The sequence below is a fragment of the Mastigoproctus giganteus genome, chromosome 14, assembly GCF_048544385.1.
Source record: "Mastigoproctus giganteus isolate SK-2022 chromosome 14, ASM4854438v1, whole genome shotgun sequence".
NCBI classification, from domain to species: domain Eukaryota; kingdom Metazoa; phylum Arthropoda; class Arachnida; order Uropygi; family Thelyphonidae; genus Mastigoproctus; species Mastigoproctus giganteus.
The window spans coordinates 77607200-77622740 of record NC_143588.1 but is presented as its reverse complement, the minus strand read 5'-3'; the positions used below and the strand labels follow the sequence as shown (position 1 = coordinate 77622740).

The 15541-nt window shown below is 38.5% G+C and overlaps 1 protein-coding gene across 1 annotated transcript in view; it reads right to left on the bottom strand.

The window, feature by feature from the left end:
- Window positions 1-15541, bottom strand: part of LOC150075266 (uncharacterized) — an 82174-nt gene that overhangs the window by 9201 nt on the left and 57432 nt on the right. Inside the window, 1 exon segment of the mRNA XM_090388422.1 lies at window positions 3219-3471. Coding sequence (XP_090244548.1) covers window positions 3219-3471 — 253 coding nt within the window.

Sequence of the window (15541 nt, the reverse complement as noted above, 5' to 3'; positions counted from 1 at the left end):
ATTGACCTGTACTTGTTAAATAATTCCGCCAGTCTCTACCCTTAATATCATTAGTGCCAACATGTACAACAATATCACCTTTTGTGCCCTTAAAAGATGATATCTGCTCTACAATGTCATCAACCTTTGCCGCGGCAGACATATCCTGGTCCTGTTCCACCTATCCTTTTTGCACAATATATTCCCTGTTTCCCTGACAATAGAGTCACCAACAAGCACTAGTTCCTGTGGGACCAGTGCATTCTGCCTTGGGGGTTGCCGCTGTGTTGTGTGATGTTGAAGTGCAAGCTCTGGCATTGATGTGGGCAGCTGAGAGGTTGATGGGCTCCTCAATTTAAATCCTTCGAGGGCATCTCCCTGTCCTTCAAACTCTCATACAGGCCCATACAACACTGAGTTGGTGCCTGATTTCCTCACACTCCTTACATATCACACACAAAGACATTCCCCTGCAATATCATGACCCATTCCTGATTGCTCCAAAAACATCAAACAAGCAGTACCTTTCCAAAGGCTGTGATTCAGAGGACACCCGCCCCCCTCAGTTCTCCCCTGTGCCACAGCTTGAGCTGTGGCACAGGAAAGAACTTAGGGAGCCACTCTAATTAGCTTGAGCCTTTTGCTTTGCTGCTCTAGTCTGAGTCATGATTTCAATTCAATTTCAAATAAAATTTTAATTTCAATACAAAAATATAACCCTAAACTTATATCCTAATGCAGATATAATACTATATATGTTTTTCAGTATCGAGTATTATTTCCAAGTTACATTATATGAATTTCGTATCTCCCATCAAGTTATATGTATTAATTTATAATGTTATGTTTGTAAAATCTACGTCGTTATATGTATTTAGTTAAAAAATGATGTTTGTAAAATCTAAGTAAATAAATTTATTTAATTAATTACTAATTTATTAATATATAGTTAAATAATTTAACTATCTATTGCCACCCACATGTTTCGAACTCTCTACTAGCTATCTATGCCAATTCACCGATTCTAAAAGCTCTACAAATATTACTGCCCTACGTTACGATCTACGTGACAAGTTCAATTATTAAATCACATAAGTAGTGCTCTAATTTATGATTTATAATCCTCTGCTGATACTGATTACACTGCTACAAGTTATGTAGAAACTACCAGTATTTGCTGTATCGATATGAAAACAATGGTGGTAGATTTGAATGCTACTATCAATACAATACCGGCAGAAATCGACTGTGGTTTTCTATGCAATTACAAGGAAAGTAAAAAATAAATGCACCAATTTAATCAGCAAATCACTAAAAAAAACTATATTACTAAATTTAAATCAAAAGTTATACAAAAACAATAATTTCAACCAATAAATAAAAAAGTTCACTTAGTAGCTTTGAACACGTCTAGCTCCCACTAGCCTTTTCCTATTAAGGGAGGCCTCATCCCATTATATTAAGGGAGGCAACATAGGGTGCAAGTAAACCCTTAGCCATAATTATAAGAACCTCTTTTGATTCATGGGAGGCCATGTGGACAGGAGATGTGCAAATGCATCTACAATTCACAAAAGGTGATATAAGTAATTTAAAATTGGTTAGTTTAACTTCTGTTCCAGGAAAAATAACGGACCATTGGTTAAAGAAGTAATGCAGGACCATCTAGAAAGGAGTGCAGTTATATTGCGGTCACAGCATGGATTTCTTAAGGCACAATCTTGTCTGACCAATCTGATTGGATACTGCGATGCAGTGAGAATGGAACTGGATGCAAAAAATAATTCTGATATCATATACTTGGATTTCAGGAAAGTTTTTAATACTGCTGCACATAAAAGACTGCTGTATAAATTGGAGCAGTGTGGCATTAAGGACAAGTTATTGCTATGGATAAAGGGATGGTTGAGTGGGATAAGACAGAGAGCAGTTATCAATTGGCACTGCTCTTTGTGGACTAAAGTTATTAGTGGAGTTATCCAGGGTTCAGTGCTAGGCCCACTGTTGTTTTCTATATTTATTAGTGATACTGATGAAGGTATACACTCTTAATATCATCTGCAAACTTTATAAGTTTGCAGATGATACAATGGTTGGCAGGGAGGTTAATGACAGCAATCAGGGTATGCTACTGCAATGAGATCTAGAAAAATTAGGCATATGGAATAAGAAATAGCAACTGAAGTTTAGCATTGACAAATGCAATTTAGTGCACATGGATAGCAGTAATCCCAGAGTAATGTACAAACTGTATGGAAAACTAACTCAGGGTAGTGGTAAATGACACAGACCTGGAGGTAATTGTGCAGCAAAATATAAAGTTCTCTGAGCAGTGCAGATAGGCTGCCACGGGTTTCTGTCAATACATATCGGAATATTTTAATGGGGATAAGGAGGTGATTATATCAATGTACAAGGCAATGGTTAGGCTGCAGCTTGAGTACTGCGTACAGGTCTGGAGATCCAAGGAGATCTCCAGGTCTGTGGATCCTTAGCCTGTATACAGGCTAAGGATGTAGACAGAATGGGTGCAGTGAAGGGCACCTATTCTGTCTACATCCTTTGGTGAGTGGAACAAAAGGGTGCTCTTATCAAGAAAGGTGATGTGATTGAAGTGCTTAAGGCTTTGTTTGTTTTGAGCTAGCTCAATGCTGATGATGGTATTATTCCTCTTGCTCACACTACACATTTGAGAGGGCATAAATTCAAATTGAGAAATGATCATTGTAGGATAAATGTGCGGAAGACTGCTTTCAGCAGACAGGTGGTTGACTATTGGATAAAACTTCCATCTGTTGCGGAAGTTCAAGGAAGAATTAAACAAACTATTGGAAGGAATGGACAGATGATGTGGAGTTTTTTCCCCCCCAATGCTGCATAAACTTGCTTTTTTGCATCATTTGCCATTACTGCCACTAATACATATTAACTAACTTTGACCTTATGTAAGGGTATTTCCCATTCAGGTAAATGCAATTATTAAGATATGTATAAAAGGTGTAAAAGATAACCATGATTGTAGCTTGATTTTTTTACTTACTAAAGCAAAAATAAATATTTAAATATGAGAATATTTTGATACATCCCAACCTTTTTTTTTTATTTTACTAAATATAAATTAAGGCACAAACCATCACTAGCCATGCATAATGCCATTACCTTATTATCCTATAACTATGAATATCAGTTTACTTTTGAATCAAGAAAGACACACTTAAATCTCTCCAGAAAGAACTTACCCAACAAATATTGGTTCTTGTACACTAACAGGAGTGCTACAGATGTAATTCTCTCTCTCTCTGTCTTGTTTTGTGACTACAGCTGTTTCTGCCCTGTCTTGCCAATAATCAAAGCCACTATCTTGAGATGATGCAGAATGTATTAAGGGTTGTGGTGGTGATGATTCAACTAAAGGTGAATTTTGTAAGTCCTTTGGGTTAATTAAATTCACACCATAGACCTTAGCACGGTCAACTTCATCTGGCTGAACAACTAAAATAAATAAATAATAATAAATTTCAGTTTATTCTCAATAAATGTGGCTGGGGCAGGTGTGTGTGTGTGTGTGTGTGTGTGTGTGTGTGTGTGTGTGTGTGTGTGTGTGTGTGTGTGTGTGTGTGTGTGTGTGTGTACACATACTGTCCTCTTAATGTATATATTTTTAGTTTTATTTCTTTGGTACTATTATTTTTTAAGCATATATATTATATACAGATATAACACAGCTTTGTAATTTAAAAAGTTATATCAAGTTTAATGTTGCCAAAGTTGCCAATTTTGAAATATTTAAAAAAATGCTAGTCCAGTGGTTTTCAACCAGGGTGCCACGTAATTTGGTTTAAGTTACTTAAACTTATTATTATTATTTTTTTAATTTATATGTTTATTTCATTATAAAGAGGTGTACAGTATCTTTTTAATGTTGTGGTGATCTATAATTGATGTTTACTTAGTTTACCTCTATATAAAGAATAAAATTATTATATACTATATATATATAATTTGTATTATGAAATGTAATTTTTATAATTATATTATTGTAATAACTATCATATAACATATATTTTTTAATATATATATATATATTGATGTATATGATACTGTGATGATGACACTACTGTGTGTGTGTGTGTGTATGTACACACACACACACACACACACACACACACACACACACACACACACACACACACACCATCTTCTTAAAGTCAACACTTCCTCAAAATCATAAATCAGATATCCAATACTGCCCCAACAAAAATATCAATTTCTGCAACTGCATTTCTTCAAATAGGCCTCTGGGGTTGGGTATACTCATACTATAATTTTTAGTGTTTTCCACCAACCATGGAATAAAACGAAAGACGAAAAACCCAAATTTTTAAAATATTTAATATTTACAATAAATGATTTACAAACAAAATATTACTGATAGTAATTTTAAAATAAAATAAAACAACTGTGATATACAGGATAATAATAAAATGCCAAATTTAAAATGCAATAAAATATACTGGGTTAAAAGCGCTAAAATACTAACTGAAGCTTTCAAAGGCTTTCTCTGCCTTCTTTCTCAACCAATTTTAAAAAGTAATTTTAAAATTACTATCAGTAATATTTTGTTTGTAAATCATTTATTGTAAATATTAAATATTTTAAAAACTGCATTTCTGTTTGCTCCAGTCTTCTATATCAGTTCTTTCTCTAAAGAGTGTTTGAAAAGTTCTGAGATTGTATTATTATTTGTAATTGTCTGGTACATCAGGACAGTTTTCTTCATATGTAATGCACCTCTTGAAATGGTCTAAGTTCTGAAATACATGCAGTAGGCTGTTTTAAAACATGTTCTTAAGTGTAGTGGCTTTGACTTTTTTCACTTCCATATATAACTGCCAAAATACCTGAATACTGATATCCTACTTAATCCATTCATGAAGGTAGGAAAATGCAGCCAGAAGATGCTCCAGTGTCTGTTTTTGTATTACCTTTAATTCCTGTCATATATCATATAGTGGATTATGGAAGTATTTTCTCCAGGAATTTCTACATAGACATTTGATTAGTTTCAGCATTTTCTAAACAATTCATCAGTAATTTCCCATTAATTTCTGTAGCCACCATAGTCTTATGGTCAGTTCTAGTTTTTGCTATAATAGTTGTGATGGTTGTTTGGTTTTTAGGAGCATTAGCAACTAAGGCCATATTGCTCCGGGGATATGCGGTGGTCATTCCCTGACCTTTCTGCATCCGTATTTGGTGGTCACGGGCTCGAACCCCGGTTTAATCAAGAAGCGTGTGCTAAGCACTGCTGCTCCTGCCCACCTAGCTACGGAGGCACCGCTATAATAGTAAAGCCTTCTTTATGACATTAGCAAACTATTGCAAATTCTCTATTTGTCTATTCATATGAATTCATTTTTACCAAATAAATTTGTGCTGGTCAAGATATCATAGGCAGATATCATTGGGATATCAGAGATGTGGTGTCACACAGATATAAGGAATACAGAATTTGAATTTGGGGAGTACAATGTGTACAAAATATGTTCATGTTTTATGGCGGTCTCCGGGGTTTCCCCCCATTAGCCACTGTAGCATCTGTGTGAGGCATGTGCCAATACTGGTAGTGGTAAGTGTGGGTGTGGAGTGGTGTGTTTGTTCTGTTGAGTGTTGTTTGCCAGCTCCTGGCAACTTCGCAGGCATGGGGCATAGAACAAGTTTGTTCACTGCCCCTGCCTCCTGTCCCTAGCCATGGGGAGGGGTGCCAGGATGTACACAGTGCACTGATTGTATGCCCAGTAAGAGGTTCCTCCAGAGAGGAGCCTCTGGGCCTACAAAAAAAAAAATTCCTTAAAGGAGTGTGGGTTACAGAAAGGAGAAGTGGTAGGAGGAGTGGGGAAATACAGTTGAGGCATTCCCACAAAGAATTTGAGAAGTGAAAGTAGTTGGACAACAGGCAAAGGTGGTAGCAGGTTTCTTCAGTTGGGTGTTGCATGCAGTATCCTGCATCTTCTCTTGAAAACCTTGTTCATAAAATTAGTGAATGCCATGAAGGTCTCTTTACTGGAGACCAGCTGTGGTGCTTCTTCCAAGCTGTAAATATTTGTTTAGTTTACAGATGTAGTTCTGTTCTGATGTCCAGATAGATATGACAGTCACAGATTATGTAAGTGTTTCTGGGAGGCTGCAGGAGCAATTTTGAGTGTCAGAGAACCCGAGAGCAAACAGCTTGGAGTTGATACTCTCATGCCCTGTCAGCAGGAATGTAAGATTTAGGCCTGGGGAAAACCATTGAATTTCCTGTTTTGTAAAGATCCTAACCACTGAAAGGAACTGAAACGTAGTTCTTCCTAAGTCTGATTTGGTCCACTGCGCTTGCCAGGCCTTGGTCATGGCTTTTATGATGCTGGCGTTATCTTCTTTTGGTGATATTTCTAGATTTATGCTGAAGTTGTTTATCCTAGCCAGTATTTGTCTTCTTCTGTGATATTGTAGGTAATGATAGCCACTTCGTATTGTATTGGCAGTTTGCCTTTGATGGCTTAGAGAGCGACTGTAGAGACAGTCCTACAGGCCCTTGAAATAACAAGGAGGAAAAGGCATTGAGACCGGAGCAGATATCTCTTTACTAGGCTATGATTAATCTTTTGGTCCCAGACACCAGCTGCATAGTAAATTATTGGGATGAGAACACTCTCATAATATAGTTTCAGAGTAGAAGGCTTGATTCCCCAGGCTGTTTTAGTGATTTTCATTAGTTGCCCTGTTATCTTCTTTATTTTCTGGACAACGTATTTGGTGTGGGCTATGAAGTTTAGTCGGTCATCTAGGATTACTCCTAGGTATTTGTAGTTACTGACTAGTTTAATTGATTTGTTACTTAACATGATGTTAGGTGGTCTATTTAATATTATTTTCAGTAACATTTGTTTGGTTTTTCCCATTGAAATTTGGAGTTTGTGTGTATTGCACCATTCAGATAAATCAGCTAGGATTGAGTTGGCCTGGGCCTCCAGGTCATGCCTAGAATTTCTAAATATGAGCACAGCCAGATCATCTGCATAAGCTAAATTGATGGCATTGTTGTGTTGCAGTGTTAGCCACCCATCAAAGGCCACATTCCAGCAATAGGGACCTAGAACTAATCACTGCAGACAGCCTCTTGTGACTTCTCTGGTTACATGTGCTTGCAGTGACGACCAGACTTCTTTCCTCAAAGTAATTTGCAACGAATTAATATATTGAAGCTGAGACCCTGGCCTCCCTAAACCTCTCCAGGATTCTCCGCCACCATACGGTGTCAAAGACCCCTCTGAAGTCCACGAAGAGGCCGAGGACATACTTGAAGTCACTAGAGGTGACTATGTCCATTACTTCTTTGATGGTATCTACAGTACAGTGTAGCTTAGTAAATCCAAATTGCCTCAGATAGTGTAAACTTCTACTATTATAGGCTGTTAGAAATCAGTGGACAATTAATTTCTCCAGGACCTTTCCCATAATTGGGAGCAGGGTGATTGGCCTATAAGAAGATGGGTCATTGGCTGGTTTATCCGGGTTTTTTAGCAGTTTTTTAAATTTGGTTTCTTCCATGGCCTAGGGAAGGTTCCTTCTTCAAGGCAAGCATTCATTAGGTTTTGGATCACTGATGAGATATGTGCCCGGGTCTTCTTCAATACCTCCACTTCGACAAGATCATGCCCTGGGCACTTTCCATATTTCATAGACTGGATTGCTGCTGCTATCTCTTCCTGGGAGAACAATTCCTCTTCCGGAGTGTCAGAGTAGGTAAGATGTTGGAACCTCATGCTCGTTTGTAGCGTGCTCTTTAGGTACACGGCATCCTGGTGAATTATCTGGTCCAAGATGGCATTCATCAATTCCTCCCATGAGAGCGTTTCCTGGTTTTGGTGTCCTAATATCGAGGAATATATTTCACTTGAGTCAGTCTTTTCAGTCACCAGTTTATATGCAATGCCCCATGGGTCTGAGCTCAGGATGTTCTGGACCAATTTTTCCCAGGAGTCCTTTTCTTTATATATTGCATTGTGATATATTCTTCTGGCATACTTGTATCTTACCTGAAGCATGCTGATTTCTTCCAGGCTTCTATTGTTTCATTTCACTCGTTGGTGGTCCCTGCAGGCAGATGTCATGTCTTTTCTCAGCCGTGTCAGCTGTGCCGTCCACCAGGGCACTTTTTTTTTTGCACGTCGTCTCCTCTTGAATGTGCCATCACAAACCGACGTGATCAACTTCCTGACTTCAAGAGCCCGGACATTAGTTGGTAATGCGGAGAATTTTGGAGGATTTCTTCTGTAGCTGTTGACTTTAGTTGTTCAGTGAATTTTCTCAGGTTACCATTGTGGATTTTGTATCTGGGGAAGTCTTGCTATGTTGTTCCGTCCTCTGTGCATTAGAATAGTAAAAATTGAATGTGATAGCATTATGGTTGCTACCTGTCCAAGAGGTATGGATCTGCCAGTCTGCGATGCAATAGCCAAGGGAACTGTTCGAGATGGTCAGGTCGATGTGTGACTGTCCGGTGGGCATACCACAGGTCGGTGGGTGTCCTGTTGGGTTCCAGAGCATTAGGTTGTTTAAATCCAAGAATTCTTCAAGTAGTTCCCCTTTGGGGTCAGTCTGTAGGCTATTCCAGCTGGAGGAATAGCCCGCAAGAATATATTTTTTTTATATTTATTTTATTAAATTTATTTTTTATTTTTTTTTATATTTATTTTATTAAATTTATTTTTTATTTTTTTTTAAATTTATTTTATTATTATTATTTTTTAAATTTATTTTATTATTATTATTTTTTAACTAATTTATTTTTTGCTGGCTCTGAGGTCTGGGCAGCCCGGGAGTGGGATCACTGGCACCCACTGGTATAGCACTACTTCCGGTGGGTGCAGGATTTTGGTGCATGAGGCACTGTTAGAATAGCAGACTCTAGCCTGGTACTATATGCCTAGGCACAGCCATCAGGGAGCAGCTGCTCCCTGGTGGCAAAGAGGTCTACCATACAGGCTTGTTTTGCAGAAGTTCTGCACAAATTCAGTTTATCAAGTGGAGATAGGCAGAAGTCTAGGTGCCACCATAGACATAATAATAATAATATTCCAGCAGGAGGAAGATGCACTGGCATCTGTTAGTATAATTATTTTCTTCTCTGCAAGTATGTAAAATGCCTCCTCCAGGTAATTACGGAAAGGCTCTATTTGCTGGCTGCACTGCATATTAATGGTTATTGTTATTTTGGTTTTTTTTTTAGGAGTGTTAGCAACTAAGGCCATATTGCTCTGGGAATATGTAGTGGTTATTCCCTGACCTTTCCGCATCCTCCATATTTGGTGGTGACGGGCTCAAACCCCGGTATAATCAAGAAGCGTGTGCTACGCACTGCTGCTCCTTCCCACTTGGCTACGGAGTCACTGCATATTAATGGAAAGTTGCTGCTATGGATAAAAGGATGGTTGAGCGGGAAAAGACAGAGCGGTAATCAATGAATACAGCTCATAGTGAACTAATGTTATTAATGGAGTCCCCCAGGGTTCGGTGTTGGGCCCATTGTTATTTTCTATATTTATCAATGATATTGATGAAGGTATAACAGGCTTAATGTCCAAGTTTTCAGATGATACAAAGGTTGGCAGGGTTGTTAACAACAGTAATGTAATATGCGGCTGCAACAGGATCTAGAAAAGTTGAGCAGATGGACAGAGGTGGCAACTGAAGTTTAACATTGACAAATGCAAAGTACTGCATGTGGGTAGCAGTAACCCCAGAATAGCATACCAACTGTGCAGTACTACACTCAGGGAGAATGAAAAACACCTGGGAATAATTGTGTCCTCAGATATGAAGTTTTCAGAGTAGTGCAGACAGGCACCAGAGCAGCTTGTGTTATCATGTCAATGATATACAGGAATCTTGCTAGCAGGAATAAGGAGGCGATTATCCCTTTGTATAAGGCAGTGGTCAGGCCACTCTTGAGTACTGGAAGTGGATGGAGAGATGAATGGGAAGTGGTTTTTTTTTCTTTTGTCTGATATTGTACAAACTTCCTTTCTTGCATCATATGCCACTACTAATGCTAATTCCTTCTACCAAACTAGGAATAGGCCATGTTAAGAAAAAGTTTTTCTGATCTAATTCATTCTAAAATGAGAGAATTGTGTTCCCCACTTCAGAATAAATTAGATCAGTTATAGATATAGTCTGAAATAACAGATTAATTCTACTAAATGTAAGGTCATGCATTTGGAGAAAATGAATCTGAGGTTTATATACAAATTGGGACAAAGGAATTCACAATCCCTAGATCTTTCTCATCTCATTAAAGATGAGAAAGATCTAGGGGTTGTGATAGGACCAGACATGATATTTTCCTTGCAATGTAAGCAGGCAGCTAGGAAGACTCAGGCATTCTATCAGTGATCTGTACAACATTTGCTAGCAGACAGAAGGATATTATTATTCTTTTTTTATAAAATAATGGTAAGATCATGTCGGAATTTTGTATTATGTGTGGATACCTCACTTAAAAAAAAAAAAAAGGGAGACAATCCCTTTTAGAGAGAGTCCAAAATAGAGCAACTAGATTGGTTAAGTGGAACTACACTTTCTTTGTAGTTCCACTTAATTCGTAAATAAAAAAAATTTTAAAAAATGGCGAATACAGGGAAGCCTAGGCAGGGAATTCTTTCCACATAATGCTTATTGTTCAAGTTTATAGAGTTCTTTCAGGGTGTCCTGTCTACAGCGCTTTGAGCTGCAGAAAGATGAGGCATCAATTCCCAGGGAGTTATAAATTCCGAATGTATTCGCTTGAAACACCGATCTAAGGTATTGCACATTTTGCAGAGAAGATTGTGGACAAGGTGTTGAACTGCACCGAGTTCATTCTGAGATCCGAGAGTTTATAGAAACGTCGCAGAAGTCAGGCAAATCCATTTGGCGGCTTAGAAGTTGTACCAAAGTGTGTAGATTCCTCTCTTTGATGATCATTTCCCAGGGTTTCGTGCCAAGGTTTGCATAGAGCATGCTCCTAGAGATGGTGAAAGGATGGCCCATCTCTCTGTTTAGCCATCTCAGGAGCCAATATTCAACCCCAAGAAATTTCTTTAGTTGAGTAGAAGAGGCTCCTGACGAGAGTATTGAAGCGTAGAGTGGTACAGGTGTCAAATTCCTTTGGATGTATTCCAAAAGGAACCCTCGAGGCCTAAGACTGACTATGTCCTGCTGGATTGCCCAGAGCGCCGCAAGCATTTTTAACCTGGCCATCTTGAGGTGGTCTTTGAAAGTAAGCCCGTTATCCCAATTCAACACCAAATCTTCAAACTGAGGAAAGACAGATGTGCAGAAGTTTGCCTTTAGCCAGCGGGTAGTTGGTTGATGGAACAGACTTCCATCCTTTGTTGTGGAAGTTGATAGCCTAAATAAATTTAAGGCTGAGCTGGGCAGGTATTTGGAACAAATGGAGGGGTGAAATGGGAGTGTTTTTTTTTTTTTTTTTTGGCTGGTGCTGTATAAGCTTGCTTTCTTGCATTATATGCCTCTATTAATGCTAATGCTAATCTGTGTGGTAGTGAACCTTTTTAATGGCACTTCCATTTATTGTGAGCATAATTTCATTAATAGTCTTCATTTTTGTGAAGATCACCTGAGCTGCTTTCTGAGGATTCAGTTTAAGTCCCAGACGTCCTAGATAATCCTGGAGTTCAAACAGTACTATCTGATTTTCATAAGTGACTGCCTCAACTTTTGCTGGATCATCAGATGTGACCAGCATCTTAAGATATCTGCATATGAAATGAAGTTTGGGTGCTTTGCAAGGAAGGGCTCTAGTGCTGCGGCAAAAAACCATGATGAAAGAACTCCCCCTTGTGGGATTGCCAACAGAGGTCGTGATGGTCCTCTCCAATTTATGGTCATATTTAATAAAGTTTTTCCTGTTGATGAGGAGTTGATGGAGGATAGCAAGAAGGTTATCTTCGATTCTGAAATAATGCTTCAAAATTTTAACTAGCTCTTTTGTGCTGAATGTGTCAAAAGCTGCTTATATGTCCAGGAATAAGATTTCAATAGATCTGACAGCGTAGAACTCCTAGAAATAACAGAATGAAGATTCTCTGGTCACCCACTGAAGCAGTGATTGATTAAGATGGCCTGTATCATTTTTTCAAACACTTTTAGTAGTCCACAGGAAATAGAGATTGCTCTGTAACCTCTGGGGACTTTTGGTTTGTTAGTTTTTGGAACTGTTAAGAGTTGTCCCAATTAGGGGCATCTTAGAATATGCAGACTGCAGAGCCTGGTGAGTATACACCTAAGAGAGATGACCTAATCAATGGATCTGATGCTCTTAAAACATTCACTGCTTCCTGAATGCAAATATGTGGCTTTGAATTTTAATCCATTTGGAGGGAAAACCACCCTAGTTTTAGAACATTTCCTTTCCATTTGACAGAAGAAAAACTAGATATTTTTGTCAAGCAACCTTCCATGGCAGCTGATCAATTCAGTCAGTGGGGAAAAAGCCCAAAAATGTTTCTGCACTTTTCCAATTCAGACTGACTCAATCCCCTGGCTTTCAATCCCAGGTCAAAAAGTTTGTCAGAAAATCCAGCAGTGAAAGTGTTAAAGGAATAAACAAAATAAATGAGGGAGCCATATTCATGCTGAAAGATGAAACAAAGAATTTTAAAATACATAATAAATTTTGGAAAGATCAGATCTCATGAAATTTGCCATCAGGCAGCATATAACAGGAGAGACTGCCTCCACAAGGATGAGATAAGCTTAAATAGAAGGGATGCAAGAGTTTGCTGATGCTATTGAGGCAGCGTTAGGTGGGTTGGAAACCTGCTGGCTTGGGGGGATTCACAGACGAAAAGGTTAATCGTAGCCATAGGTAGAGGTGAAAGGGATGCTTGCATTGCTTCTAATAGAATAAGCAGTGGTCTGGAGGGCAGGGTGCTGGGGGGGTTTAGGGACTGATGGAAGTTATCATGAAAGAAATAAATACATGGGATGTGTTGGGGTAACTAAGAATAAGTGCATGCATACATGCATGTACACCAATGCTAGAAGTATAGTAAATAAATTTGATGACTTTGAAGTGCTGGTCAAAACATCAAAGGCAGATATTGTTGGGATATCAGAGACATGGTGTCACACAGATATAAGCCGTGCAGAATTGGAATTTGGAGAGTACAATGTATACAGAATGGATAGACAGGATAGGAAGGGTTATGCTGTTAGTTAAGAAACTCAAAATCTAAGTAAATGAATCCAGTTGACATGGGTGGACAGTGCAATGTTGAGTTACTTTGGTGTGACATAAGCACTGGGAAAGCAAAAATGAGCGCAGGAGTGAGAATAGGCCTAATGACTCTAATGAGTACAACTAACAACTATGCAGAGAAAAAAAAAGAGTGGACCAGTAATTCAGATTGTGTTATAATGAGGGATTTTAACTTCCCAGATATTAACTGGAACTTGTGGGTTGGTCACTCATACACTAGCAAGACTTTTGTGGATTTATTGGATGACTGTTTTCTGCAGCAGCACGTTCGAGAGGTAAACAGAGAGTGAATAGTCTTGATTTGATTATCAACAGTGATTATTTGTGCATTAAGAATTGGCAGATAAAGGAACCACTAGGCGGCACTGATCACAGTGCACTGATGTGGGATTTACTTTAAGATATAATTACCATCAGTGGTAAAGGGAAGAGTTTTTGCTTTCGTAAGGATGACTACTGTGGTCTCATACAGATTTTAAATTCTGTGCAGTAGGACAAACTGATGATGTTACCAAAAGCAAATTTTAAATGGGAAGCATTCAATGAACTAATCGTGGAAGCTACTAGGCTTTTCGTGCCGATTAAGAAATATTGTTCAAGGTTTAGGCCTAAACGGATGTCAGATGAACTAATGAGACTTGTGGCAAGAAGGAAATGCATGGGATGCATATAAATTATCAAGCAACACAGAAGCCTATGGGAGATTATGAGAAATCTTTGGCAAATAATGCTAAGAAAAACAGCAAGGACTTCTTTCCTTATATAAAAGAAGGAAGGGGATAAATCAGATTGGTCCACTTGACATTAATGGTTCGACTGCTGATGATCCTGCTTAGATAACTGATAATTTGAATGGGTATTTTGTATCACACATAACGAGTTAGTTATTAAAGAAGGAAAATTCTGGAAGTTTATCAAACTGCCTAGTGGATGGGATCTATCCAGTTATATTAAAGAAGTAAGTAAGCAAACACTTAGCCATAATTATGAGAGCATCCTTGCACTCAGGGAAAGTCGGCACAGACTGGAAGTGTGCAAATTTATCTAAAATTCACAAAGGGGGATTTAAAGGTGACACGAGTAATTACAGACCAGTTAATCTAGCTTCCATTCCGAGGAAAACAATGGAGTCACTGGTTAAAGATGCACTGCAGGATCATCTAGACAAGACTGCAGTAATAATTCAGACACAGCATGAGTTTGTTAAGGGAAAGTCTTGTCTGACAAATGTGATTAGATACTATTATGTAGTTACAAAGGAACTGGATGCAAAAAATTATTTTCACATCATATACTTGGATTTCAGGAAAGCTTTTGACACTGCTGCGCATGGAAGACCACTGTACAAATTGGAGCAGAATGGTATTAAGGGCGAGTTGCTACAATGGATAAAAGAGTGGTTCAGTGGGAGAAGCCAGAGTGGTAATGAATGGACGCTGCTCTTCGTGGACTAATGTTATTATTGGAGACCCACAGGATTCAGTGTTGGGCCTAATGTTGTTTCGTATATTTATAAATGAAATTGATAAAGTATAGGCTTAATGTTGAAGTTTGCAGATGATACAAAGTTTGGCAGATTTATTAATGACAGTAATGGCAGTATGCTACTGCAGCAGGATCTAGAAAATTCGGCCACTGAGTTTGAGAAGTAGCAACTGAAATTTATCATTAACAAATGCAAAATACTGCATTTGGATGGAAATATGCCCCAGAGAAATGTACCAACTGTTTGGTACTACACTTAGGGTGGTAGAAAAATGAAAAAGATCTGGGAGTAATCGTGCAGTCAGATATGAAGTTTTCTGAGCAATGCAGTCAGGCATGCAAGAGCAGGTCATGGGGTATTAAGATATACAGGGATTTTGTTGGTAAGGAAAAGGAGATGATTATCCCTTTGTATAAGGCAATGGTCAGGCCACACCTTGAGTACTGCATACAGGTCTGGAGGCCTCATTTTAGGAAGGATGTAGATTTGCTTGAGCATGTACAGAGAAAGGCAACAAGATTGGTGAGGGTAACGAGGATGGTCCTCTTACCAAGAAAGGCTTAAGTTTTGCAAATTGCAACAGCTGGAGACTAGGCACCTGCGAGGTGATTGACTGAGGTGTATAAGGCCTTAAATGGATTGAGCACGCTGATTTCTGATAGGATTCTTCCGCTTGCTCAGATTATGAACCTGAGGGGGCATAAATTCTAATTGAGGAAAGACTGTTGTAGAATAGATGTGCGGAAATTTCCCTTTAGCCACTGGGC